At 36.7% G+C, this 26,210-nt stretch overlaps 1 protein-coding gene across 2 annotated transcripts; it reads right to left on the bottom strand.

Moving 5' to 3' along the window:
* Positions 1-20,307: 20,307 nt before the first annotated feature.
* LOC120623299 (peptidyl-prolyl cis-trans isomerase) lies at positions 20,308-25,932 on the bottom strand. Of its 2 annotated transcripts, XM_039889251.1 has the most exons (6): positions 25,811-25,932; positions 25,549-25,718; positions 24,436-24,621; positions 22,631-22,834; positions 21,849-22,021; positions 20,308-20,476 (listed from the first exon to the last, which is right to left on the bottom strand). In XM_039889251.1, the coding sequence occupies exons 2-6, from the start codon at positions 25,549-25,551 to the stop codon at positions 20,332-20,334; spliced, it is 711 nt and encodes a 236-aa protein (XP_039745185.1). In that variant the 5' UTR covers positions 25,552-25,718; positions 25,811-25,932; the 3' UTR covers positions 20,308-20,331. The 2 variants fall into 2 exon arrangements, with proteins under 2 accessions (XP_039745185.1, XP_039745184.1); XM_039889250.1 differs by having other exon boundaries at positions 25,549-25,879.
* Positions 25,933-26,210: the final 278 nt, after the last annotated feature.

Genomic DNA, 26,210 nt, shown 5'->3' with positions numbered 1-26,210 from the left:
TGAGCTATGCGCCCATTACCACTTTAGCTTCGCGACTCGTTAAGCTATGTGCGTTCTTTTACGGATCTCCTCGTTTGATCACGTAGAGATACTCAAATCATAGATCTCTATCACCCACTGTGTGACTCTGAGCCTTGAATTAGCGACCATGTTTCGGAGCCATAAGTCATCACTGGTAACACGCACTGTTCGAAGTCTTTGGTCTTCAAGCACTGAGGTATTTTGGATTGCGTATAAGAAGATGCAAGCTTAAAGCTGCTGATTTATTGTTTCTAGTAAACGGGTTTCCGCAAAAGAATACCTGCTTCATTGCAAGACAGAAAGCACTAACTAAAATTTATTATGGTAGGTAAACATTGCAACATCTGGTCTGCTAATCAAATGATGGAAGTTATTTTCGACTCGCTGAATAACATGAAGATATCTCTTGTTTACTAGCCCGTAATAAATTGAACAAGTAAATTTTGTGAATAAATATTTATCTATCACACTTTTAATAACGGCTGACTTGTGGCTTAGGCGCCAAGCAATTTATTATTTCCGCTATATTAAACTGATGACGCGTAGGAACGTATTAAAACTGTCATACCTCGTCTAGGTTATTGCATTTCAAATGTACATTGCTAGTTTTATTTGTACTAGTGATTGACCTACCGACTTTGTCTGCGTACGATTTTTTACTAATCCATTGGTATCCTACTTCTTGTGCACCCTTGGGGATTTGTATAAAATACGCTTTTAGAAATATGTAATTTAACACCGTGGACTTTTTAAGGTACCAGTTTCAAAAACATAGGACTTTCATATACCCTTCGAAACAAAGTTTCATCCCTTTAGGGGATGACTTTAGAGAAAATATTTTAAGCAGGTGTTGGTATCTTCCAACACTATCTAAATTATATTGTCCATAACTTACATTGTAATAGCCAAAAGCATGAGGCTCTCATAGACTCATTTAATCCCAATTTCATCCCATAGATGTCGATTTATTATTAATTTCATTTCATCATTCATCATTAACAATTTTATTTTCTACAAGTAAGCTGTTGACTATCATTACACCTGGAGGTAATTGATTATGCAGACTACGATGGTAGCCGGCTAACATGAAGAAGAAACACTATTGCACGCAAAACATAAAGGGCAAGATGCAATAGCAAGTTTGCAGTAAAGAACATAGTAAAGACATTAAACCTATACCCCAATCGGTTTCCATACGACTTCGGAACTTCTTCGTCGGTTGGGTAGTAACTAGCTAAACCTGTCATTACACCTGACCAGAAAAGAACCTGAAATTGAAATTTCTAAAATTTTTCGGCAGTGGATCGAACCCAGTACCTCCACAGAGCTCCCCACTGTGCCAAGAAGGTCGTTAAAGATTTAATTAACGGTATGCAATTGCTAACGATTATCACTGTGACGAGGCCGTACCACCCTCTGCTAGTGCGACCGCAACTTTATAAAATAATCAATCAACCGGTATTAGTGATGAGATACGAGTAGTTGGCAAAGTTAGAACGATGTATGAGATTTGATAACGTTCGGAATGTACTGCATAATGTACTGCTTTATATTTGGCTATTTACTTACACGATCATGATATCCGTTTCACTGTTGGCAAAGCTTTTTTTAATAATAACTAGCTATTCAAACTAATATTTTCTTGATTAATCAACATTACTAAAAAAATTAAAACATAAGCATAAATTCAAATAAAAATTCTCTAATCATGTTGGCTATCACAGGCACGTATGAAGCGTTCTTATTTATACAACGTGTAAATATTAACCGTCTCTTCACTGTCTCTCTCTTTCTGAGACTTCACTGTCTCTCTTTGAGACTTGTCTGTAAAATCGAAACCCATACAGTTTTTGAGAAAACCACCGCGATAGGTTTTACTGAAAGAAAGCAGATGAAGCCCTAACATCACATTCAAAATTAAAATTCTGTGACTCCTATCACTTTATTAGGAACGTGTCACGTAGCTTAGGTATTATGCGCGGGTCGGTCTTTTATCTTCAATAGGGTTGACATAAATAAACACTTAGAATGTTTTGAATTCGTGTTTATGAAAAAAAAATCTTTTGATTTCATATTTTGCATCCTTCAACATTATTTCGTAATGCGGTAACACGTTGTGTATGTTTACATAATTGTTAGGTGACGGAGATAACACGCAATGACGCATGGCGGTAGAAATAAGAATGGCGGTTGTGCTTCGTCGGCCCCGGTTCATCATCATTTCAATTCAACCGATGGAAGTCCACAGCTGGACATAGGTCTTTCGTAGAGAGGTCAAAAATTCACGGACATGGACCACTTTCAGCGACTCCCAGCGACTCGCTTGATATCTGCTGTCCATCTGACGACGAGACGTAGCGTGTGCCCAGCTATTGGACTTTACTAGGCTGCGGATGATAATGATGAGATTGTTGATAAGTTCTAGAAAAGGTCCTGCTTGATAAACATTCGAGTCTGAAAAATTTAGGAATTCCCATACAAGCGTTTTTTAGGAAACTTCGGTGAAGTATATTAGGGAAAAACCTTTTTTATTATAGTTTACTAGCGTACCCAGCCCGCTTCGCCGGGCTAGATTTTGCATTATTTTATTTAAACAATAAACTTACATCATTAAATTTTTAACTTAAGTCTCATAATATATTAAATCATTTATTTTTCTTCGTATTCATTCTCTTCTCGAGCGGGTGAAGATCATTATCTACACCCATGTACACCCAACAATAGAATATCATCATAGTAAATAAAAGCTGTATTTGACAGTTCAAAAATAGGAGTGCTCCGATCGTCACCTTTAAACTTTAAACTTTACAGGATTACTCGCCAGGTCAATCCGAAGATTCCCCGAAAGTTTCATTGAAATCGGTCCAGCCGTTTCGGAGCCTATACGGAACATACCCACACACTTTCTCTTTTATATAAATAGATTTGTGCTACTCTCCCACACACACACATTTTCCTAATTTGAAGTTGGAATTATCTTCTTTAAAATTTAAACTTTTAATGATACCGAAACCAGCCAGATACAAATAGAGCCAAAGAGATTTTATTACAGGTTCATACATACTTTAATGCGAAAAAACTTTTTCCCCAACCTATTATTTACCTAGTAGAAATGTATGGGACTTTCTAGGGCGTGTTCCTTGCATGCCCTGTGAAATGTTACGTTGTTAATTAGCGATGGATTTCAACACCGTCAGGTGGGCCATGTGGTCTGACGTTCAACTATTACTATTAAAAAATCAAAAATTACGCTACAAATTGTATGCCGATGAAGTCGCGGGCAAACCGTAACTTAACATGAATTTTTATTAACGATCATTTAGTTCTCCCACTCTAGAAATTCAGTTTATAGTCTCATAAATATTTCATAACAATTTTAAATTGTGCAGTGGCAAGGTTGAGTGTTTTATTAAAATATTTCCGAGCCAACATCGATAAAAGCGAAAATTATTAAGTTTTGTTACTCGCCTAGTTTTAGCGTTCCGATACCAAAATTAAGGCGCGACAAAAAGAAACCATTATAGTACGACTTTTCACATCTATTTCAATTTAAAATGTAAGTAACCGTTTTATTAATGAAATTTACTTCATCATCATCATCATCATCACCTCAGAGCACGAGTCTCCTCCCACAATGAGAAGGGGTTAAGGCAGACTCAGGCATACAGGTTTGCTAACGGTATTTTCCTACTCATTCTGAAGGGACACTGCAGTAGGTTGATAACAATGATGATGACAAAAACTCGATAGCCCAGGATCATATATGTATAGGCCTTGATGTCTGTAACTTCTTCACGAATTTTAATAACTATGAAACTATGATAATGTATACGTGAAATAGCACTGTAAAAGTGCCGTTAATTTTAATTGAGGCGCGGGTCAACCCCTTTCGTACGCGTTGTGTTATGGCTGCCGGTTCCAGCTTTTCAATAGACACACAATTTTTATTTTCTATTCCGTGTTCCACGATAAACCGGATTTATTTTAGATCTAAAGTAAAAACGGACCAAACTGGAGTCGGTTGACAATCCCGCATTCGACGCTGTTTTAAATTTAAAAATTTGGGCGAGCTTTTTTAATATTCCACTTTTTTATTGGCTCGTTTTGTAAACAGCCTGAAGCCGCATAACCGCAACTTGGACGAAGGCCTTTTCGAATGCCCACCACTGCAAAGTTACCTTTTTTTTAACCTTAAAAAGCATCACCTTTGAACGCAATCCTGGTGGTATATTTTCTTCGCAGTAAGGTTCTTCGCTTCGAGATCAGACCTGATCAGATCAGATATCATCTGGTAGTAAGTTTTTTCTGCAGAGATCGCTTTTTAGAGATATAAGATTTGATTTTGATATCTACTAAGAGGAGGTATCCGTGTGAGTCTCCTAACAAGGCTGAAGTGAATCGTAAATGCACCCGTATTAATATAAAAACACTACACTATGTCATGAGCATTCGCTCTGAATCAAATATATTTTTAATTATTTCTAACAAACTATTAGATAAATTACATGAGAATTTTTTATAAAATGCAAATCATATCAATAAAATATCTGGCATATATCAAATTAAATTTTAATATTACAGTTGTCAAAAGTACAACACACACACTTCAATATATATGTAAATAGTGTACTTTTTACAAAATCACGGTGGGAGCGGGCTAACCTCTAAGGGCTACCCTCTATAAAATCCATATAGGGAAACGGGACTTTGTCGGTAGGGAGTCCACTAATCAGGGGCAAAACCAGACTGGATCAGAGATTTAGTATAATAGATTATAAATGCCTAAATTGGCCCTGCCGAAGACTGAACCCGAATCCTTCACTTAAAACCGCAGGTACGTGAATAGTTCGATACCGAATTAAAGGAATGAACTTCGTGTCGCAAAACAAAATTATTTTTTATTCACTACATCTTAAAATCTCTCTACTTCATTTGATTCTCTGTTTTTTCGTACAATGAAATACAATATGTACCATACTTAACGACCTACTACTCCGCGTAAAGACTATACTACTACGAGAAAAAAAAAACACAATTGACATAACACTATGTTAACAACTAAAGTATGTAAGCTTTGCTTATTAATGACTTCCAAAGTCCTAACCCTATGTAAAGTATAAAGAAGAATCCAAATTCAAAATTAAAGTGCATCATTCGTTTAATTCGCAACTTTGCAATAGACGGTCATGCTTTGATTTGTTTAACTCAATGAAGTATGTACTTGGCTGAATCACCCATCACATCGTTCAAAAAGATATACTTTCCTTCATATCTTTTCACGTACACATTTTGTGCATTTATTAAGGTATTGATGCGTCAGTATCTTGAGGTCCGCGTTATATCTTCCTGAATTATAGCGAACAGGTTACTATCTTTAGCTAGTTTTATGTTATTTCAGTGCAGTTCGCACTGACGAATATATTATTAAAAATTACAATAACTGACCGTTTATCTGTCTAATGTATGAAGGAACACTTTTATTGTACAACGCATAAAATACAGCAATATTGTAAATAAAATGCATACAATTCAGCGAGCACCTATCCCTAAACCCATCCTAACCAAACTTATTTTTGTATTAATTTTCTATCACGGATTTATTACACGGATTTTATATACACGGATCCACATAAATAATAATAAAATAATTAAATACAATTTTTTTTTATTTAATTATCCATCGCTCAATTATATTATATTATTAAATTAACCTATTCGCAACACTTACCCATGCTTTTAAAATGTTTTGTTTTAAATTTTTCTTTGGCAATAGTCGCAGATTAAAAAGCCAATCGTCCTTTATATGCAAGAACTTCACAGCATATACTCATTTTAGTTTTTAGTATTTCTAATATCAACGAATCTTTAACTATAACTGAAGTACACTATTTTTTTAATACTCTTGACACATCACAAAGGGTACACGCAGCACAAATTATAATTATTATAATAATTTAATTCAAATTAATTAATTGGAACGCGTGCAAAACCCGTAACTCGGAAACCTCCAAGTTCGCGACCGAGTTATGCGATCTGCGTCCACAGCATTCGCAATCTCGAAGGAAACTGGCGGGAAAATCTCATATGGGCGGGAATGCGACGGAATTCAGGAGGCGTAGAGCGTTCAATGAATCTCGTGAATTTCGTCAGCATTTCCATTTGTTACCCTTTGTTTTTTACTCTACCGGATAGGCGAAAGAACTGCGTTTGATGTAAAGTATCGTTATTTTTCTGCTCTTATTGTAAATAGCTATCCTAAACAACAAGAGACATTTTTAATAAATCCTTTGTTGATATTAGATTGTTTCTTAAATGGGATAAAAAGCGTTTGGCTATTCTTTTTGTGAGATTAAGGATTTGTTATCTTATTGTAGTCATATTGGTCTGTTCGCAGATAAGTAAGAGTACTTTTAAAGTCAAAACTAAAGTTTACATTCTTCGAATAAACTCCTGAGTTTTTATTGCTAAATGCTACCTTCTCAGAACAGCATCTTGTGGAGTCGTACATCTATATATCTGACAGAAAAGTTTGTTTTATTGTTAAACACGCTGAACTCTGAGTATTCCAGTCCGATTAGAAATATATTTTTTGTATTATATAATACCGAACAAGTGACGAAAGTTACTGTTCATTTAAAATCAAGATAGCATCTAGGAACAGGCGGGCGATATAACGTGGTGTATTGTATAATAATGTTTGGATGGAACCAATTTCTTACCAGAAGTTGTATAAAGTAGTCTCGCGGAAGCCCTTCTTCTTCTTCTGTTTCTTTAATACCGGGTACTGGATAAAGCCGAAACTTCTCTTTATTTTATCCAATCGTGGTCCAAGAATAATTAGAAGCCCTAATTTCCGCTTCCAGAGACAGAGTCCATTGGACGGTCGGATTGCTTGGACACCGGACATTCGGCGTAAGGCGTGGCCTATCCAGTTCCATTTTCCAGTTCCAGTATCTCGTTAAAGATAATAAGGTTTTCTTTGGCAAGGGTACAGAGATCTGAATTGGAAATTGTTCAAGGCCAAAGATACCAAAGATTTTACTCAGGCACTTGTTAACAAAGACTTGCAGTTTAATGAGTAATCAGAAGCCCTAGTACGTTATAAATATGCACTCGTAATCGCATCTCTTGTTTACAAGTAACCTGGCTTCCCGTCGGCCCCAAGTAATATGTCATTATATTGTTATCTATCAAATATTTGAAACTTGATACTTACTTAATTAATAGCAACTCTTTAGTTTTCCGTTTTTTGACCTAAAACCTATTGGCTAAGAATTTAAATAACATTTGTAGCTTTATATTCTACTAGCTGTTGCCCGCGACTTCGTATACGGTTGATTTTGTTTTTTTGATATAGCATTCAATTTAGTTGTAGTTCTAAAAAAAAATAAAGTTTTCAGTATCGCTAAGCCTTAAAGGAGGGGTATGCTGCTGTCCACTGATAAGCTCTGTCCTCGGAAAAATTAAACACATATGATAACCTCTATAGTACAAAAATAATTATTTAAATCGGTTATAATTTGTCGGAGTTATGGTGTGAAATCGTCAAACACTTTCATCCCCTCTCCCAAAGGAACCGAGCTTAATGTCGGGATAAAAAGTATCTTATATTACTTCTAACACTTCCAAGAATATGTGTACAAAGTTTCATGAGGATCGATTAAGTAGTTTTTGCGTGAAAGCGTAACAAACAAACTTACATTGACATTTATAATATTATTAGGAATAGGGTAGGGAAATACGAATGACAGATTGTTAAAATTACGTGGTTATTTAAAAATGTGCCCATATATCCTTTACAAGTTTAAGACAGTTCAGTTTTGTATTAGCAGGCATCACAATATGTAAACACCGCAGTCCAATACAAGAATTCGGCAAACGGTTCAAGAGCATACTTCGAAACGAAATACTAAACTACATGAAAAACACTCCGGTGGCTATGATCTTAATTTTTGAATATATAATTTCAGATTTTTCTCCGGACTGGTCTGGTGAGTAGTTTAGAGCGTGGCTAATTATGACAAAGCGATTAAACGCCAATAGTGAAAAACATAACCACATATTTAACTAGTCATTAATTTTAATAGCTTAGAAACTTAATAAGAGGTAATGATTTTTGGTTGCTGAAATAAATATGTCAGAGAAATAAACTCTTGAGAATATCGGCGAATTTCGAACATGAGAAAAGCTATCATGTTATTTTCCAGTTAGAATTTCTTATTATTCCATGTCGTATATTCCATGAAGTATTCAATGTCGTGTATTCCATCCGCAGCCTATTGAGTCCCCCTTCTGGGCACAGGCCTCGTCTGTTATAGGAGAGACTGCTTAAGAACATAAACCCACCACGTTGCTCCAATGCGGATTGGTGGGTTTTAACGACTATTGCCACAAGTGATAATTACCGTAACCGACGGTTTAACGTGCTCTCCGAGGCACGGGACTGGTGCATTGTTGACTTAGGTTAAAAGTAATTTGAATACGCAAAAAAAGGAATTGTGATTAATGTCAAAAAAGTAGATATCTTTTACTTCTTACGTGCGTACATAGGTAGATACACAAATATTACGTGATTTCATAGCTCATAGGTTCACCACGAGATTTAATAGTCTACTAATTTTATGTGAATTATGGGATAACACTAAAAGATTTCGTATGATTATAAATAAAATATTTATTTACTTATTATTTTACACATAACATTTTTCTCGTAGTAACTTCTGTTAGTAACTTTGGAGCAGATAATATTATTATGCTATCTGGTCCAAATTTTTTATACATAATACCTCAAGCGGTGATAGCCCAGTGGGAACGACTACTCTTTCGGGGGGCCGAGTTCGAATCCCAGCACGCAACTTAAACCATTCTGAGTTATGAGCGTTTAAGCCATTAAAATATCACTTTAACCTGCATGCCTGAGATGTCTCCATAATATTCTCAAAGGTGTGTGGAGTCCACCAATCTTCACTGGGCCATCGTAGTGGACTACGGTCTTAACCCCTTCTAATTGTGCGAGGAGACCAGTGTCCTAGAGTGGGCCGTTAATGGGTTGATATGGTGATGATAATGGTGATGAATATTTGGGGCTCATATCACATTGGGCTTCACAGAGCACATATAAAACGACCGCATATCTCCACCACGTGGAGGCGTTGAGAAAGGATTAGTTACCATCCATTTGACGGCCGATTGGCGCAGTTTGCAGCAACCCTGCTTTCTGAGCCCAGGGCCGTGGGTTCGATTCCCACTACTGAAAAATGTTTGTGTGATGAGCATGAATGTTTGTCAATGGAGTGTTTATATGTATATTCTAAGTATTTATGTATATTATTCATAAAAATATTCATCAGTCGTCTTAGTACCCATAACACAAGCTACGCTTACTTTGGGGCTAGATGGCGGTGTGTGTACTTTCGTAGTATTTCATTGATAAGAGTATAATTAATTAAATAGTAACACCAACTGGATTTTACAGACACTCGGATTTATTAATCACTTACTTACACTAAACAATAATCCACGGTGTATAAGTCTGTTACACAGAGTGGCTAATTTGAGTAATTGACTATCGGGTGGGGTCTTTTAGGGTGGATATCATGGATTATGGGGTGACAAACCAATTCAAACACTTTTTATTTAAAGGAGCCTATCACAAATTTTTATGTATTGCAATTATAAATTACTAAATGTGCCCTGCGGCTTCGACCGCGTTATTTTGGGAGGCATAGTACCCCTTTATTTCAATGAAAAGTAAACTATGTTATTTCTAAAACCTCCAAGAGTATGTATAAAAATATTCATGAAGAACGGTTGAGTAGTTTTCGGGTTAAAGCGTAACAAACAAACTTACATTCACATTTATAATATTAGAAGGGTAGGGCATATAGACTCACCTGCTTTGCACGGAGCATAGCAAATTAAGCTTCATGTTGAAAGACACAAAGCTAAAGACACTTGTGTCTTATTATCGGTATGGTATTCAGTTAGCAAGATATGACAAAACCACGGAAATATACGCGGAATCAATGTCGGTCGTGATTGGGTGACGTATTTATTTGCCTAAATTTTTTTTTTAAATACAAATTATTAAAGTTTGTGTGGTGCGTGCAGATGGCTCATCTGGCTGATTATCTATAATGCCGCCCTATGACCATTGGCCATTAACTTGGAGGAAGATGTTAAGCCTTTGTGCCTGTAATTACACCGGCAATAACGCCCTTCAGACTTCGGAACAGCAATGGTATTAGGCAGTTGTAGATTCCTGGACTAACTATGTCTACCGCTATGCAAAGCCGTATAAGCAACGTAAGCTTTGTTGCTACGCACGCAGAACTTTAGGCCACTACGGCGCTTGCTACGCAAAATACATAAATATTCCGCGAAGGAACTTGGCCCACGGAAGGTTCGCTGCTACGCCACACTCTACGTAATTTCGGCTTATGTGTCCGAGGCTACGCAAAAATATTGCGAGGCGCGTGCGTATTGAACTGATCTTTACGTTACGAAACCTTGGGTGAAAATTATTGCTCTAGCCGGGTTGCTTCTTTAATAATTTTAAGTGACAATGTGAGATGGTGATAATAAAAAAAAACAACCGGCTAAGTTTGTTGTGGGCTTCTTCTTAGACCAGAGCGTGCTTGGAACCCTCATAGCTTTAGTTTTAAGTTGACGAATTTAGTTATCGCCATCAACTCAATTCTATGTCATATTTTACATGTAGTTTACGCATCAAAAGTGCCATCTATGTGAATAAAGAAATATTTGACTTTGACTTTGACAATACTTGTAGTTTTTGTGGTAGCTATGTGTAGCTAACACACGGTACGTTACGTTTCCATGCCTACTAGTCAGCAACGCAGGCAACAAAGCCCCCGATTTCTGACGACACCCAGACGTAGGTAAGCCTTATCAACAAGATCACATTCGGACTAAGCCCTAGTCTAAATACCCTCGCACCCCCAACAAGGTATACGAGTGATGTCCATCCGTCGAAAATAAATTTAATTATTTCACGTTTTAAGCTTATATCGACTACAAAAGATTTCAATTAAAGCACAATCTAATTAAGTGCTCCATCGGCAAACTACCCGAATGTCGTTGAAACACGTCAGCAGTAATGGTGTCCGAATTCCATCTCTTTGTTGATGAGTTGTCAGCTTTAATTCCTACAAACTGCTGTGCGGAATGAATTTCGGCGGCCGTTAAATAAGTGACTTACGTAAGTCAACGTTTATATATTTTAAAGCGGATACCAGGAGAGACTATATAAATCATAAAAAAATAATCTTGATTTAATTTCATTTTTGATTTTTCCAGCTGTATTAGAACCTATTGGTTTGGCGCGGAGCGATGGCAAGAAACCTGATGGTATGACGCTCATACCTTGGCTTGCTTGGCTTGGAAGGTCACTTCTAAAAAAAGCTAAACAAACGCAACGCGGGCAACAGGTCGAATATTTTGTAATCTCTGCGTCGCTAAAACTGCAAATAGGAATTAGCGCCCATGAAATACTATAGATTTAATTTAAGTCACTTTACCGGAAAGGTTTTCGATGTTGTCTACGGTTTTTTTTTTATTCCATTACAAGTCAGCCCTTGACTGCAATCTCACCTTGTGTTAAGTGGTGATGCAGTCTAAGATGGTAGCGGGCTAACCTGTTAGGGAGTATGGTAGTCATACCCCTAATCGGTTTTTACACGACATCGTACCGAAACACTAAATCGCTCAGCGGCACGTCTTTGTCGGTAGGGAGGTAACTAGCCACGGCCGAAGCCTCCCGCCAGACCATACCCAAATTACCCCTGCCGGGAATCGAACCCGGCACCTCCTACTTAAATTCACAGCGCTTACCGTTGCGCCAGGAAGGTCGTCAAAGTTGCTCTATAATTTTTGTATTTTATAACTCTATTTGCTCCGTGTTGTGATTTTAGACCAAAGCACAAGTATCCACATCCTCTCCACTTCCGGCGGGCATCATACGTGGTAACTGAAGCAATATAACGGAGAACTGACAGCAGCATAGTCTGTGCTACTAATACTACGAGCCCCCAAACCTTCTGCCCAGCGTGGTGATTATGAGAAAACCCATTAGGAGAGGCGTTTAGTCCAGGAGTGCACTATGGTTATGATTTCGTTTGATGAGATCCCTATTTCTTACTAGCACATTAGTTATAAACTTGCTAGCGTAGCTTTGTTTCATAGAACTTTAAAGATACAACAATTCCGACAATTCCGATATACTTACTAAATACTTCCGTCGTTTGGCGTAACGTTTACCGTTCACGCATCGCACGTATCAGAATCTCTCAAAACAACATGTTTTTTGCAGTTTTTGCTCGAGATTCCAATATAAATGAATCCTATATCGATTTATCGCCCCATAAACCCCCTATATACTAAATTTCATGAAAATCGTTGGAGCCGATTCCGAGATTCCAATTATATATATACAAGAATTGCTCGTTTAAAGATATAAGATAAATAATATCTGTACATAAATACTTATAATACAAATATCCACCCAGACAATGAAAAACATTCATGTTCATCACACAAAATGTTTCCAGTTATGGATATCGAATCCACAGCCTTAGACTCAGAAAGCAAGGTCGCTGCCCACTGTGCCAATCGGCCGTCAAACAGTTCTCAAATGTGCCACCGAGAGCTTACATATTATTTGGAAGAGTACCAGTTTCACTTGGCAAAACGGTTTCAATTTACGTTATGACAAATTAGATGATTTGTTGGACCGTTCTACGAGAGTTTATATCTTTGCGGAGCCAGCCAATTTAAAAATTAAGTTATTACGGACTCTTGAGTGATATAAAATGTCTACTAGTTGTTGGACGCGACTTCGTATGCGTGGAAATTTTGATTTTACGCGTATGTTGTTCTCTGGCTTCTGAACTGCCACTATGTGAAAAAATACGCTCTGTGAAAAACAAAAACCAAATATATTTTACTATTTCTGGAACCTTGTATTGAAGAAAAGATTTTAGTCTTACAAGAGTTATAAATCATATCAACCCATTACGGGCGCACTACAGGGTACGAGTCTCCAGCCACAATGAGTAGGGGTTAAGGCTGTAGTCCACCACGCTGGCCCAGTGCGGCTTGGTGAACTCCACACACATTTGAGAACATTATAGAGAAATCTCTGGCATGCAGATTTCCTCACGATGTTTTCCTTCACCGTTGAAGCGAGTGATATTTTAATGACTTCAAACGCACATAACTTAGAAAAGTTAGAGGTGCGTGCTGGGATTCGAACTCTGCCCCCGTAAGTGAAGTCGATCTTCTACCCACTGGGCTATCCCGCTTCACTTCATAATGCATCCTAGCTAACAATCGATGATTTTAAAACGGGTATACTTGCTCTTAAATAATTAAAAGACAAACAAACTTCGCAAGTTTGATTTGTCTTCGTTCTCAAAACAACTGGATTAAAACTTTCTCCGCGGAGAATCGCGATGAACAACTGCAATAGACAAGTCTATTAAATTATCTTACATCTATAGAACTATGATAAATTTAAATACACTTACTAATTGATCTTTTTAAATAAATATAATTAAAGTGTTATTAGAGCCTCTTTTTTCGAGACCGAGTCTGATCCCCGGCACGCCAACTTTTCGGAGTTACGTGCGTTATTAATTAAAGCATATAAATGAGGGTTTTATATGTTCTTAACATATAAAACCCTCATTCAGCTTTTATTGCATGCAATGCATTGTGTTCAAAAACAGTGAGAGCACGTCTCACTTCACACCCGCGGAGTGTGGTTATCTCACAATCTTTTCCTATTTTCCCCATTTTCTGTTAAATGTTTGGAACACTGGAGGTAAAATTATTGCCAACTGCTAAATGAAATGAAGTGACTAACCGCATGTTCGAGAAACACTTCTAAAGTGGAGTCGTTTTTGATGCTTCAATAATAGTCATGTACACGGTTTCTGTATGTTCTTTATTCTGTGAATTATAGCAACTAAATAATACTTGCTTTTAATATACGTGAGAGTTCTCCATAACATTGTTAAAGGTGTGTTAAGTCTATCAATCCATACTTACCAGCGTGGTGGACTACGGTCTAAACCTTTCTCAGTCAGTCTAGGGAAATCCCATTGGACGACAATGTGTTTTATTTTAAATGCTTTTGAAACGTACTCATCTTCGTGCGCTCTCAAAACCTGAAAATTGTCTACGAGTATATCTGCTTAAATCAATATACACACTGATGATTATTGTGTTGTACCCAAATCCGAAAACTTAAAAATTTGAGAATCGAACCGAGAACATCTTCCTTTTTTTAAGTCGGTTCAATAATTGACGCATTTGAAAGTAGTGCCCCTATGTTCTTTAGGGATAATTCATTAGTAAAAGTTATTAATATAAAGAGTGAGCACAGAGTACTTTTATATACATGACCTAGAAATTTGTGTAAACAGAAAACGAAAATCTCTGAACTAAACAGCTAATTGGTCACATTTAAAAGTAGTGCTAACCTTTTCACTACGTTCTTTGTGACATGGCACCAGTTTTAAATATGTAAAATTAGTTAAGCTAGTATATTAGTATAAATAAAATATGTACGCCCATTTATTACGCTATTCAATGTTATTTTAGTCTATAGGTAAGAGTCTTTTGTTTTTATTGAGAAATAATTTTCAATTTGCCTCGGACCATAACAAAGCTTTATAAATATGCTTAAAATATGGAAATTAATCGAATCCAGAAAAGAAAATTGTTTTGTTGCTTTTACTGAAAGAGATCAAAGAACGGTCTTGAATATCGAGATTTTATGCTTCGAATTTGTTGCAAATTCGTTATACCCACTTACCTGTTTCTTTATTAGTATTGGACTGGCTGTCTTGTGCCCTCTTAAAGCGCTAAATTTGATATACCGGTTATATGTTACTTTATTGTTTTAGCACTGTTTGAATATGTTACTATTTCTGTTTTAGACACTCTTATTACAGCTTCGCAACTTAGAGAAATAAAATAACGTTAATCAATTGGGGATAAAAACAATCTGGCAACCGCCTGTTCAGTGATATAAAGTACAGTCATTAATAGCCTATAACAGTCCACTGCTGGACTAAAGGGTTGGAGAACCCTTTAGTCCAGCAGTTTTGATTATGGGAAAACCCTCCCGTTGGGAGCTAATGGGTTTTCCCATAATCACCACCCTGGGCAGCTGGGTTGGTGATCGCAGTAGCTGGTAGTAGTAGCAAAAACTACACTGCTACTCCGTTTCATTCCCGTAGTCCCCTCGTACGACACCGGGAAGGGGAGGGGTGACAACTGTATTCTGATCTGACGTCACACGGCACGACGATATTACAGTGCTAAATGAATACGAACTCTAAAAAACGTATTGAACGTAATATGACGTGAATAAATGAATGAATACATCAAAGATAATAGTAGTTACAGAGATATAAGCATATAAGCAAGAGGGTACAATTTGGTGGCCTGTGGCGTGAGTAAAGTGGAAGAAGTTCTGAATTTTATTGCCAATTTAATTGATCAGCAAGACTAGAATAGGCAGCAGACAATAATTATATTCCCCGGTTGTATCCCATAGAAAGGGACATCATTACCGTGTACGGCAACAGGTAATACGAGAAGTTTATCCGCGTTTATTATAATTTAATTTACACGTATGGATATAATACGTGTGGATATTATTGTAACTGGGGGGTGAGATAAAATTTTATGCTCCTTCCAAAATTCTCTCCTTCTAAAATTTTATCTTCCTCGGGTAGAAAAAGGTATCCTGTCCATGCTAGCTGTACAGGGGTGATAATGCATCGGTTTTATTAAACCAGGGCGCGTTTGGAACCCTCGTAGCTTTAGTTTTAAGTTAACGAATGTGGTTATCACTACTATGCACACATTTTGTATGTAATCAACGCATCAAACGCAAGTGCCATCCATGTGCCTATTTGAATAAAGAAATATTTGACTCTGACTTTGATTTTGGTATAAATTAACAGATACGGTCCGGCTCCAACGCATAAATCAACGCCAACTTGGTGGGGGAACTGCCGCACCCCCCGATACCTTCGTAGATCTATTTCCAAACGGAGGTTGTGTATGGCATATTTTATCTTACAAAAATAAATTGCACACTGCACCTGAGCCAGACACCTGCCGACTGCTATAAAGGGGCTATAGAGTACTAAAATCCCACGCCATTAGTGAAGTTTGTCGATGACAATGCACGAGTCAGCGTCGACGAAATTCCTAACTTTTCTGAACTGTTATTGATCCATTCCACTTCCCAGAACTGCGAGTCTTCAAAATTTCATTTCAATTTTACATCATACATTTTTTGTTAAGTAGATGTTATATATATAACGTTAAGGATTTCTTAAACAATAAAAAAGCCTTGCTGTGAATTGCTCTAACTTCACAGCGTAGTATAAATTTACTGTGAGATGGTGATAACAAAAAAAAAATTATCCGGCTAAGTTTGTTGTGGGCTCTTCTTAGAACAAAGCGCGTTTGGAACCCTCGTAGCTTTATGTTTAAGTTGCCGAACGCAGTTATCACCATCCCCTTACGATTATGTATACATATTATATGTATGAACGCTTCATAAGTGCCTGTGATAGGCCTACATGAATAAAGAAGTTTTGAATTTGAAATTTGATACCCGGCACTTATCTGCTTAAGACTTTAAGCAATTAAATTATCACTTGCTTAACGGTCTGAAAGTTCTTCATAACATTTGAGAATTGAGACTGATTTTTTTTATTCCCCTACAGGTTAGCCCTTGACTGCAGTCTCACCTGGTTGTGAAATGATGCACTCTAACCTGTTAGGGAGCATGCCCCTAATCGGTTTCTTCACGACATCGCACCGGAACACTAAATCGCTTAGCGGCACCTCTTTGCCGGTAGGGTGGTAACTAGCCAAAGCCTCACACCAGACCAGACTAGAGAAAATTCAGAAATAATAAATTCCCAAAATCCCTCTGCCGGAAATCGACCCTCCTACTTAAATTCAAGCGCTCGCCGTTGCGCCAGGGAGGTCGGCAATAGTCAACGGCGAAGGAAACATCGTGAGTAAACTTGTATGCCCAAGAGTACTCCACAATGTTCTCAAACGCATGTGAAGTCCAGCAATCAGCACTGAACCAGCGTGGTGGACTACGGCCTAAACCCTTCTCATTTTGGGAGGAGAGAAGAACAGGAAGTGTGATTATAATGAATAGAAGTATAGTTAAGTAGAATATAACACATTAGCACTTAGTTTCAATCAAACCTATTAATTGAATAACAAAATTGAATGAGATAACCCATTATAAAAGTTTCAATTGAAATACGGATGCATTTAAATCGCCGCCGCCGAGTCAGTAGCGAGTGCAATGGCTGCTGCAGATTTTATCCTTTGGTTGATTAGTTTTCAACAATTTTAAATCTTGCTTTTACGATAAAGTCTCGAGTTTAATAAAATTTCAGCATGTTCTTCAAATTGGATCTCTTATTGCACTTGCACAAAAAGTTGAAAGTTACTATCTTAATTGCGTCCAATTTATTTATTTTGCTTTTATACTTCTAAAGAATGCATTCCATGATTTGGTGAATATTATAATGAATTAATTTAACGTCCCACAGCTGGGCACAGGTCGCATCTGTCATAGGGGAGACGGTTTTAGAGCATAGACCCACTACGATGGTCCAATGCGGTTTAGCTGATCTATCAGCTATCGTAACTATTAAAAATTTAAAAAACCCGCGACTTTAAATATAGTGTACATCATTCTACTAGTCAAACCCCGGTATTTTATTAATACTCATATTTCGGGGTTGTGAAAGATGATGTTATCCGCCATCTTGTGATTTTAAAACAGGCAAGAACTATCTGAATATTATAACAGAAACGTTCTCTTAACTTTAGTCACACCTTTTCTTAAGGAATACCTAATGTTCTGAAATGAATTTCCGCTGTCGTAATTTTGCTTGGAAACCATCAATCAAAGTCTTTGTGGAATGTCGTGCCGACAACTCAGTCGTGTAGTGTAAAAACATTCATCAGATTCGTCGATAATGAATCTCGGGCATTGATGCGTACCGAACATGCGGGAACCGAAATGTCTGCTTAATTTCGGCCGTATGCAATTAGGCACACGGTCTAAATTAAGATACAAAGTTTATTTTATTAAAAAATAAGAACGTGCTCGAAGCAAAATATCAGTTAAGTAATCGAAGAAAAAAATAAAAATCAAGTGGAATCCTAGAGTAGAGTCACCCAGTCTTCTTATACGCTTATACTTCTTATCCGGTCCCTGGTTCCTATCCGGTAGGATAAATTTGTGCATTTTTTAATTCCTGAATTTTCTCTGGTCTGGTAGTAGGATACGGGCGTGGCTAGTTACCACCCTACCGACAAAGACATGCCGCCAAGCGATTTACCGTTCCGGCGCGATAGGTAACTACCCCGTAGAAACCGATTAGGGGTATAAGCTTAATATAATTACTTGAGAATATTATAGAGAACTCTCAAGCATGTAGTTTTCCTCACGATGTTTTCCGTCACCGTTAAAGCAAGTGATATTTAATTGCTTATATTAAAAACGCACATAACACCCGAAAAGTTAGATGTACGTATGTGATTCGAACTCGGTCCTCCCGAAAGGTAAAAGAAGTCTTACCCACTAAGCTAACACCACTTTTTATCTGCTAATATGATTATAACATTATTGCTTTTTGCAACCTACTTTTATTATTTAACGGCCGATTGGCGCAGTGGGCAGCGACCCTGCTTTCTGAGTCCAAGGCCGTGGGTTCAATTCCCGCTACTGGAAAATGTTTGTGATGAACAAGACTGATTTTCAGTGTCTTGGAGTTTATATGTAAGTATATTATAAGTATTAATGTATATTATTCATTAAAAATAATTCATCAGTCAACTTGGTACCCATAACACAAGCTACGCTTACTTTTGGGCTAGATGGCGATGATAGGTGTCGTAGTATATTTATTATTATATTGCAATATGCAATGGTTTATCTATTTTAGGTATGCCGAACCATTTAACGCTTCGTGCATTACACCGCAGAGCAGAGCACAACCAAATTAAACCAGAGTGTCCAAATAAGCTTGATAAGCGGAAAATGCAATGAACCTATTACTGAGTACCAACCCGCACAACCATGTTGACTAATTATAACACATTGCTAGCTAGAAACTGGGTCAAGTGCCAACTTAAAAACTTAATACATAGAGTAGTGGTCCCTCGCGACTTCGTCCGCGTATAAGTCAACCTTAAAAGATAGACATATGCTGCCCCGGACTTTTTTTAGAACTTTTAAAAAACAACAACTTTGTCATACGAGATTTTATCAAAACTTTAACCTTTTACGAAGCGCACGCAGTGGAAGCTCTCTTATGAAAAAAACCCCCGATTATAAAAAATTCTTCAGTAGTACTTTGCTACTATTGGTTTTAGCGTGATGATAATATACATCCTATAGCCTCGATAAATGGGCTATCCAACGCTGATAGAATTTTTCAAATCGGACCATTAGTTCCTGAGAACATCGCGTTCAAGTAAACAAACAAACTCTTAAACTTTATATATTAAGTATAAGATTACGTCTTGCTTCATCCATTGCATGATAATAATTTGAATCTGCTAATTGAAAAACATTGATAACAAAAATCTAGGTTACTTGCGAATCTAAAACTTAACAAAGAAAGATTTCATATGTGTCCACTAGAACTGGCTTATTAAAACATTATCAAAATTAAACTTGTTTTGCTATACTCCACGAAAAGCAGGGGAATCTGTACGGTATAATTTATAATTTCTTTAAACTTTATACTCCACACCGAACAGATCTTTGGCATTGTACTCTCAGCAATTAAAACATTGCTAAATAGAAACTGAATCAAGGGCTAACTTAAAAATAAAATAATAATTAATAAATAAATATATTACGACAATGCACACATCGCCATCTAGCGACAAAATAAGCAAGGGTTGTGTTATGGGTACTAAGATGGCTGATGAATATGTTTTTATGAATAACATACATAAATACTTTAATATACAAATAAACACCCAGACACTGAAAAACATTCATGTTCATCACACAAACATTTCCCAGTTGTGGGAATCGAACCCAAGCTCTCAGGTCAATGAAACAAATGATATTTCGAATTCTTTAAAACGCACATAACTTCAAAAAGTAAGAAGTTCGTGGGATTCGAAGTCGGCCCCCCGAAAGTGAAGTCGAAGTCCACTGGGCTATCACCGCTATTTAATTATAAAGGTAAGTAAAAACTCATAGTGTAATAATCATCATTGTAATTCTCCACAATTGCTTATGATCACTTTGGCGGAAGTCGCCCCGCTATTACTGCCGTATCTCTCCACTTTCTTGAGGACATCCAAGCCGGAAATGACGTGGCCAAACACTACGTGCTTTCCGTCCAACCACTCCGTCCTGCGAACGAAAATAGAACATTCAGTGTAACTCAAAATATTATTTACACGAGAAGAAATACTTAGTTCTTAGTCACGAGCTAGGTTTAAGCGGACCTAATCTGCTATTTATGCTAAAAAAATACAATTGCCTAAAATATTTGAAGACCCTTTTTGCAATGTCAAAAAGCATATATTTTTAAGGGCATGTAAAAGACATTTTTTAGCCAACAGTTCAAAACTACCACTGTTTGATAAAGAATCTCTAAATGTAAACATTAAGAGTAAGTTTTTGAAAATTCATACAATCATTGACGGACGATTGGCGCAGTGGGTAGCGACCCTGCTTTCTGAGTCGAAGGCAGTGGGTTCGGTTCCCACAACCGGAAAATGTTTGTGTGATGAACACGAATGTTTTTAGTGTCTGGGTGTTTATCTGTGTTTTATAAGTATTTATGTATATTATTCATAAAACTAGATGTCGATGGCTGTATTGTCGTAGTATATTTATTTATTATTTATTGATATAGATATAAACTTACTACAATTTAATTTAAACAATAAAAAAATATATGCAAAAAAAAATTTGGTCCGTTATCCTAGAAATATTTAACTAAGATTTTTGAAATATTGACAATTACAATTTAGTTTTCTTGCAATCTAAGGTTTCATAAGACTACCTGTTTAATAATACCTATCACCTATCCACTAAAGCCATTTTATCATGCAGATAAAGTTAAACCAAAACCATTTGCATAACAAACAGAAAATACTCGATAGCGAAGCAAGGGTCGCTGGCATAGTTCCAAATCGTAACAAATATCTTTTTTTAATCCGCAAAGGGCACAGCTGCGCAGTGCGATTGAACGTTGTTACTTATGTAATTCTGCTGTACTGGAGGCAAACAACGGAAATATTACTTAATAGTTTTATTTCGGCCAGCCTTTACATTATAGAAACAATACAAAAAAAAAAAAATTAAAAAAGGAACTTGTTTTTTTCTCCTTGCTTTACACAAACTAGGTGTATATATATCTTTAATAAATTGACTGACGAAAAGGGCGGGAAAGCGGACAGAATTAAGAACATACAGAACCCTCATTCAGCCATTATTGCATGCAGTGCATTGTTCCCAAAAACGGTGAAAACATCCCGCGCACGTCTCACTACACACCCGCGCAATGTTGCTAGCTCTCAAACTTTTTCCCATTTTTAAGGAATCCAGGAATCGAACCCAGATCAACGTCGTGCAAATCCACTCCACACTGAATAAAAATTAGTAAAAATAAAAAAAATATTATTATGGAGGTAGCTAATTGGGAAATTCTCTAATTTCCTAAAACTCGAGGCATATAAATTAAAAGAAAATGATAAAATAAAAAAAAAATACTCACTTAGCGGTACATAAAAAGAACTGTGATCCATTTGTATTGGGTCCCGAGTTGGCCATACTAATAATACCGGGACCCGTGTGCTTGAGCGTGAAGTTCTCATCTTCAAACTTGCGTCCGTATATCGATTTGCCCCCCGTTCCGTTGTGGTTTGTGAAGTCGCCCCCTTGGCACATCTGATCATAGCTAAGGATACATTATAATATCTGTCATGATTTTCTGTCATTTATATTGTGTGACACACTATTGCCAATATTAATAAGAAAAATCAATCAATAAAAAATTCAAAATTATAAAATCATTTATTTCAAGTAGGCATAGTTTATAAGCACTTTTGACGTCAAGTTTGTACTGTCTATACCACCGGTTCGGAAGGAAGATTCCACTGAAAAGAAAGTTAGCAGATTGCTATTTTCCAACATCATCATATAGTTTAACAATCTTTAGAATTTTTCTGTTTTGTGAGAGATGAGAGAGGAGTGACCAAGCACTATCGTTAAGGAATTCATCAAGCGTGTAGTAACCACGATTGGTTTAATGTGTTTTAATATATTGTTTTAACTTAGGAAAAGGTAGATCTAATATTACCTTCAGTGTTATAAAAGCATATAACCAACCCCACAATGGATTGCTGTACTTTTCTCAGCTGTTATTCGTATTTTTACATCAATAATGTCCTTACTTCCATGCTGCAGTGTTACCCGCGTTGAATAAATCCGTACCACACATCTTTTTATTTATTTACAGCGGGTAAAACCATGTAGCAATCAATTGTTAAAGGATACAAAATCTGGTATAATCCTGTGAAGGCTGCTGCCCTGGTAACCGAATCCCTTTTCATGTGTACACAGGGCTCTGAAGTTCTCCGCTGTCTTTGGCACAATGTCAGCTCTCAGCATCATGATAACCCGACCAATTTCCTGCTTGCCCACAGCTATGTCGAAGTACACTTGAGGATTTCGCTTTTCTGCTGGCACTGGTGTGGTTTCCTGCAATCATGAAATGCCTCTATTTAGTTCTTCAATATGTTATCCATTGTGTGATAATCGTATTGGATAGTTATCCAATCGGATTACAGCCGATTGGCACAGTGGGCAGCGACCCTGCCTTCTGAATCCAAGGTTCGATTCCCACATCTGGAAAATGTTTGTGTGATGAACATAAATGTTTTTCAGTGTTGTGGGAGTTTATCCATACAATATGTAAATGAAAGCCAATCTATTACTGTACAGGCTTTAGAGGTACACTATGTACTGTCTCTGAGACTTTCCTGTGAAAGCAAAAACCGAATAGTTTAGGAATAAACAATTATCATAGTTTCTACTGAAATAAATCATATACAGCCCTAGCATCACATGCAAATTTAAAATAAACGACTCCTGTCCCTTTATTAGGTACACGTCGCGTAGCGTAGGTACTATGCGCGTGTCGGTCTTTTACCATGAATATGTTGGTTGTCATCAGTTATCTTAGTACCCATAACACACAGTCTATGCTTATTTTGGGGCTAGATGGTGATGTGGGTATTGGCCTTATATATTTACTTATTTATATATTGTAATTATATGATATAATGAAAGCCATGCTATGAGGTGATGCCATGCTCTTACAATGGGATACTAATGTGCCTTACATTAGTACAATCTACTTACAATTGTAAGAGGCCTTTTGTCCAGCAGTGGACTGTTATAGGCTATTCATGAATCAAAAACCTACTTTATTATTTTCGAAAAGTTACTTAACCATGATGAGGGAATAATTTTAATACACAAAAAAAAATCATGATATGAAAACTTGAAACTCTGGTTGTGAAACAGATATTAAACCTCAATGTGTATCAGCTTTACATAATAGCAAGGAGATTGGCTTTTTGTTACATAGCAAACTCTAAGGTAAGCTTAGAACGCAGGATTTACTGAGTTATTTATAAGATGCAGCTGACTTTAATTTACTGTGCTGTAGATACGCAGCATGACTAATTCTGCCGCCAAACTGTGCAAGAGAAAAAAGGTGCATCTGAGCAAATATACAATGGATGGAAAGAAATTAAAATTAATTAATCAATACATAATTTGCTCACAAAAAGGAAAGAATAAAAACACAAATTTACAAATTTTTTTGACTACCAAAATATAATCTTTATATATATATTTCTTGTGTGCATGTGTATGTCACTGAACTCCTCCTAGACGGCTGGACCCATTTGAATGAATTTTTCGGTATGCGTTTGGTTGGCACCCTGGATGGTTTAGATTCACAAATCAGCCCGAAAGATGGCGCTGGGGTCGGCTAGTAATATATAAAGTTCAACTATTACAATGTACTTGTTAAAAGAAAGAGGGTATTTTTGGATGGAAGAATTGACTGTGATGTGATTGTGATTTTCATCCCCATATTCAAAGAGATGTGTTATGAGTTTAACATGAGTTTTCGTGTACCTATCAGTGGCATTAAAGCTCATAAACAGATAAAGTGATGTGAGCCAAGTCTGATGGGTTTGAAACTTGGATGTTATTTCATCATCCGGGTTTTAACTCAGTTCCTATTGTGTGTTTTATTAATTTATATTGATATTTATAATATAACTTACAGTCACTGTGTCAGTCTTTTCTTTTACACCATTCTGATCTCCATCTTTGTTGACATTTAATGTCTCTCCTGCATGTTTCTGTAACCAGCTATCTTCAGACCAGACTGGTCGAGTTGATCCTTCTTTTATTCTTTGTGGAGCGGCAATATTCACTCTTATTGTACGACCAAATAGTTCTGAATCATTCTGGAATGGTAAAAGCAATATATTTCAGAGACTTGGGGAGACTGGCACAGAAAAACTAGCATTAACTCTTAGAAATTTTTCAGTTTATAGAATTGGTTACAACTGATAATCATACGTAAATACTGCACCATTTATGATCAAGTTTTGAAGCAATATTCAAACTAGATAATATCTTCTTTTAATTTTCTCATAAAAAAGATGAATAACACTATAGTAACTCTACTCAACTCTTTGTATCTCTGTTGGCTTAAACTTTCCCAATTCTTCTATGAATAACTAGATAACAAAATGTTCTGCTTATTACATATAGTAAACTCTGTGCTTTGTTTAAATAGATTGATATAATTACAGAGTATGCTTATTAAAGTTAATATTATATTAGCATTACCTTGTAGTTCGGTACAAGTTATTCATACATAGCATTACCAAGAGTCTGGATAAAGCCGGACATAGTTATGCTTTTTGATTTGTTGTCAGGCCAAATAAATGGTGTCCAGCTTGTGTGAGGCTTTTTTATATGGATAGAATGCCGAGCATGGACTAGCACACTGACGCACTAGCAAGACGACTGTCCGTCGTTCGCTCTTGCCATCCTGTCCAACCTTTATTTGGCTGATTAATATTATAGTACTTGATTGTATTGGCATTCGATTTTAAATATATTTCATTACAATTTAACAAGATTTATCGTAATAATTTAAAAAGCTTTACTTTACAAAATATTTTTTAACCTGTAATACTGAGACATGACATCCTCAATAATTTAAGACAATCAGATTTTGCGTCCGGCCCTTTTGCCCAAATGTCCGGCCAAACTCAATGGTCTGGATAGCTATTAGGTTTTGCGGCTTGGCAACGCTATTCATACAAGTTAGGGATAATTTTTGCCTGACCAAGCAAAAGGCCTTCCGATTTATAATGACTTACCATATTATCAATTGCGGCAGCAGCGTCTTCCGCATTTTCAAACTCTATAAAGGCGAACCCTCTGTGCTTCTCAGTCTCATAATCAAGAGGTATTTGAACATCTACAAGGTCTCCGAAGGGAACAAATGCAGCATTTAGTACTTTCTCATCCACCTCCTCAGCTAAGCCGCCTACGTAAATTGTACGTTTTGAGTTAGGTTTACTAGCCATTGCACTTGTTATTTAACCTATATTAAAACTTATACAATCCACAATACTTTACCGGCTAACTGTTTGTTTTGTTTTGTAAACTATTTTCTAACCTCTAAACTCAATTCAATTCAATTCAATTCTTGTTTATGGCTTTTGTCTGTGCCAACTGGGCACAAGGTACTTCGCCAATGTCTTGTAGATGAAGAAGGCACGAAGGAGATTGATCGGTGAAACTAATGAAAAGTTAATTTTGAATTTGTACCAAGAAATAGTTGTTATTAGCTAGTTAGCTCTTTAACCTTTTTTTTTTTTTTTTTTTTTTTATGGCTTGCGTTTGTACCAATTGGGTACGATTTACTTCGCCAATGTCACGTGGTATGGAGGAGACACGCTTTTGAGAATGATCGGTGAAATATGAGGAAAACCAAATATTAATCTTGACGCATTTAAATAAGTAGCAGATTTTTTGC

Source organism: Pararge aegeria, chromosome 4, assembly GCF_905163445.1.
Source record: "Pararge aegeria chromosome 4, ilParAegt1.1, whole genome shotgun sequence".
Taxonomy (NCBI): domain Eukaryota; kingdom Metazoa; phylum Arthropoda; class Insecta; order Lepidoptera; family Nymphalidae; genus Pararge; species Pararge aegeria.
Note: the sequence above shows the minus strand (reverse complement) of the source record. Positions and strands in the feature narration are given on the sequence as shown.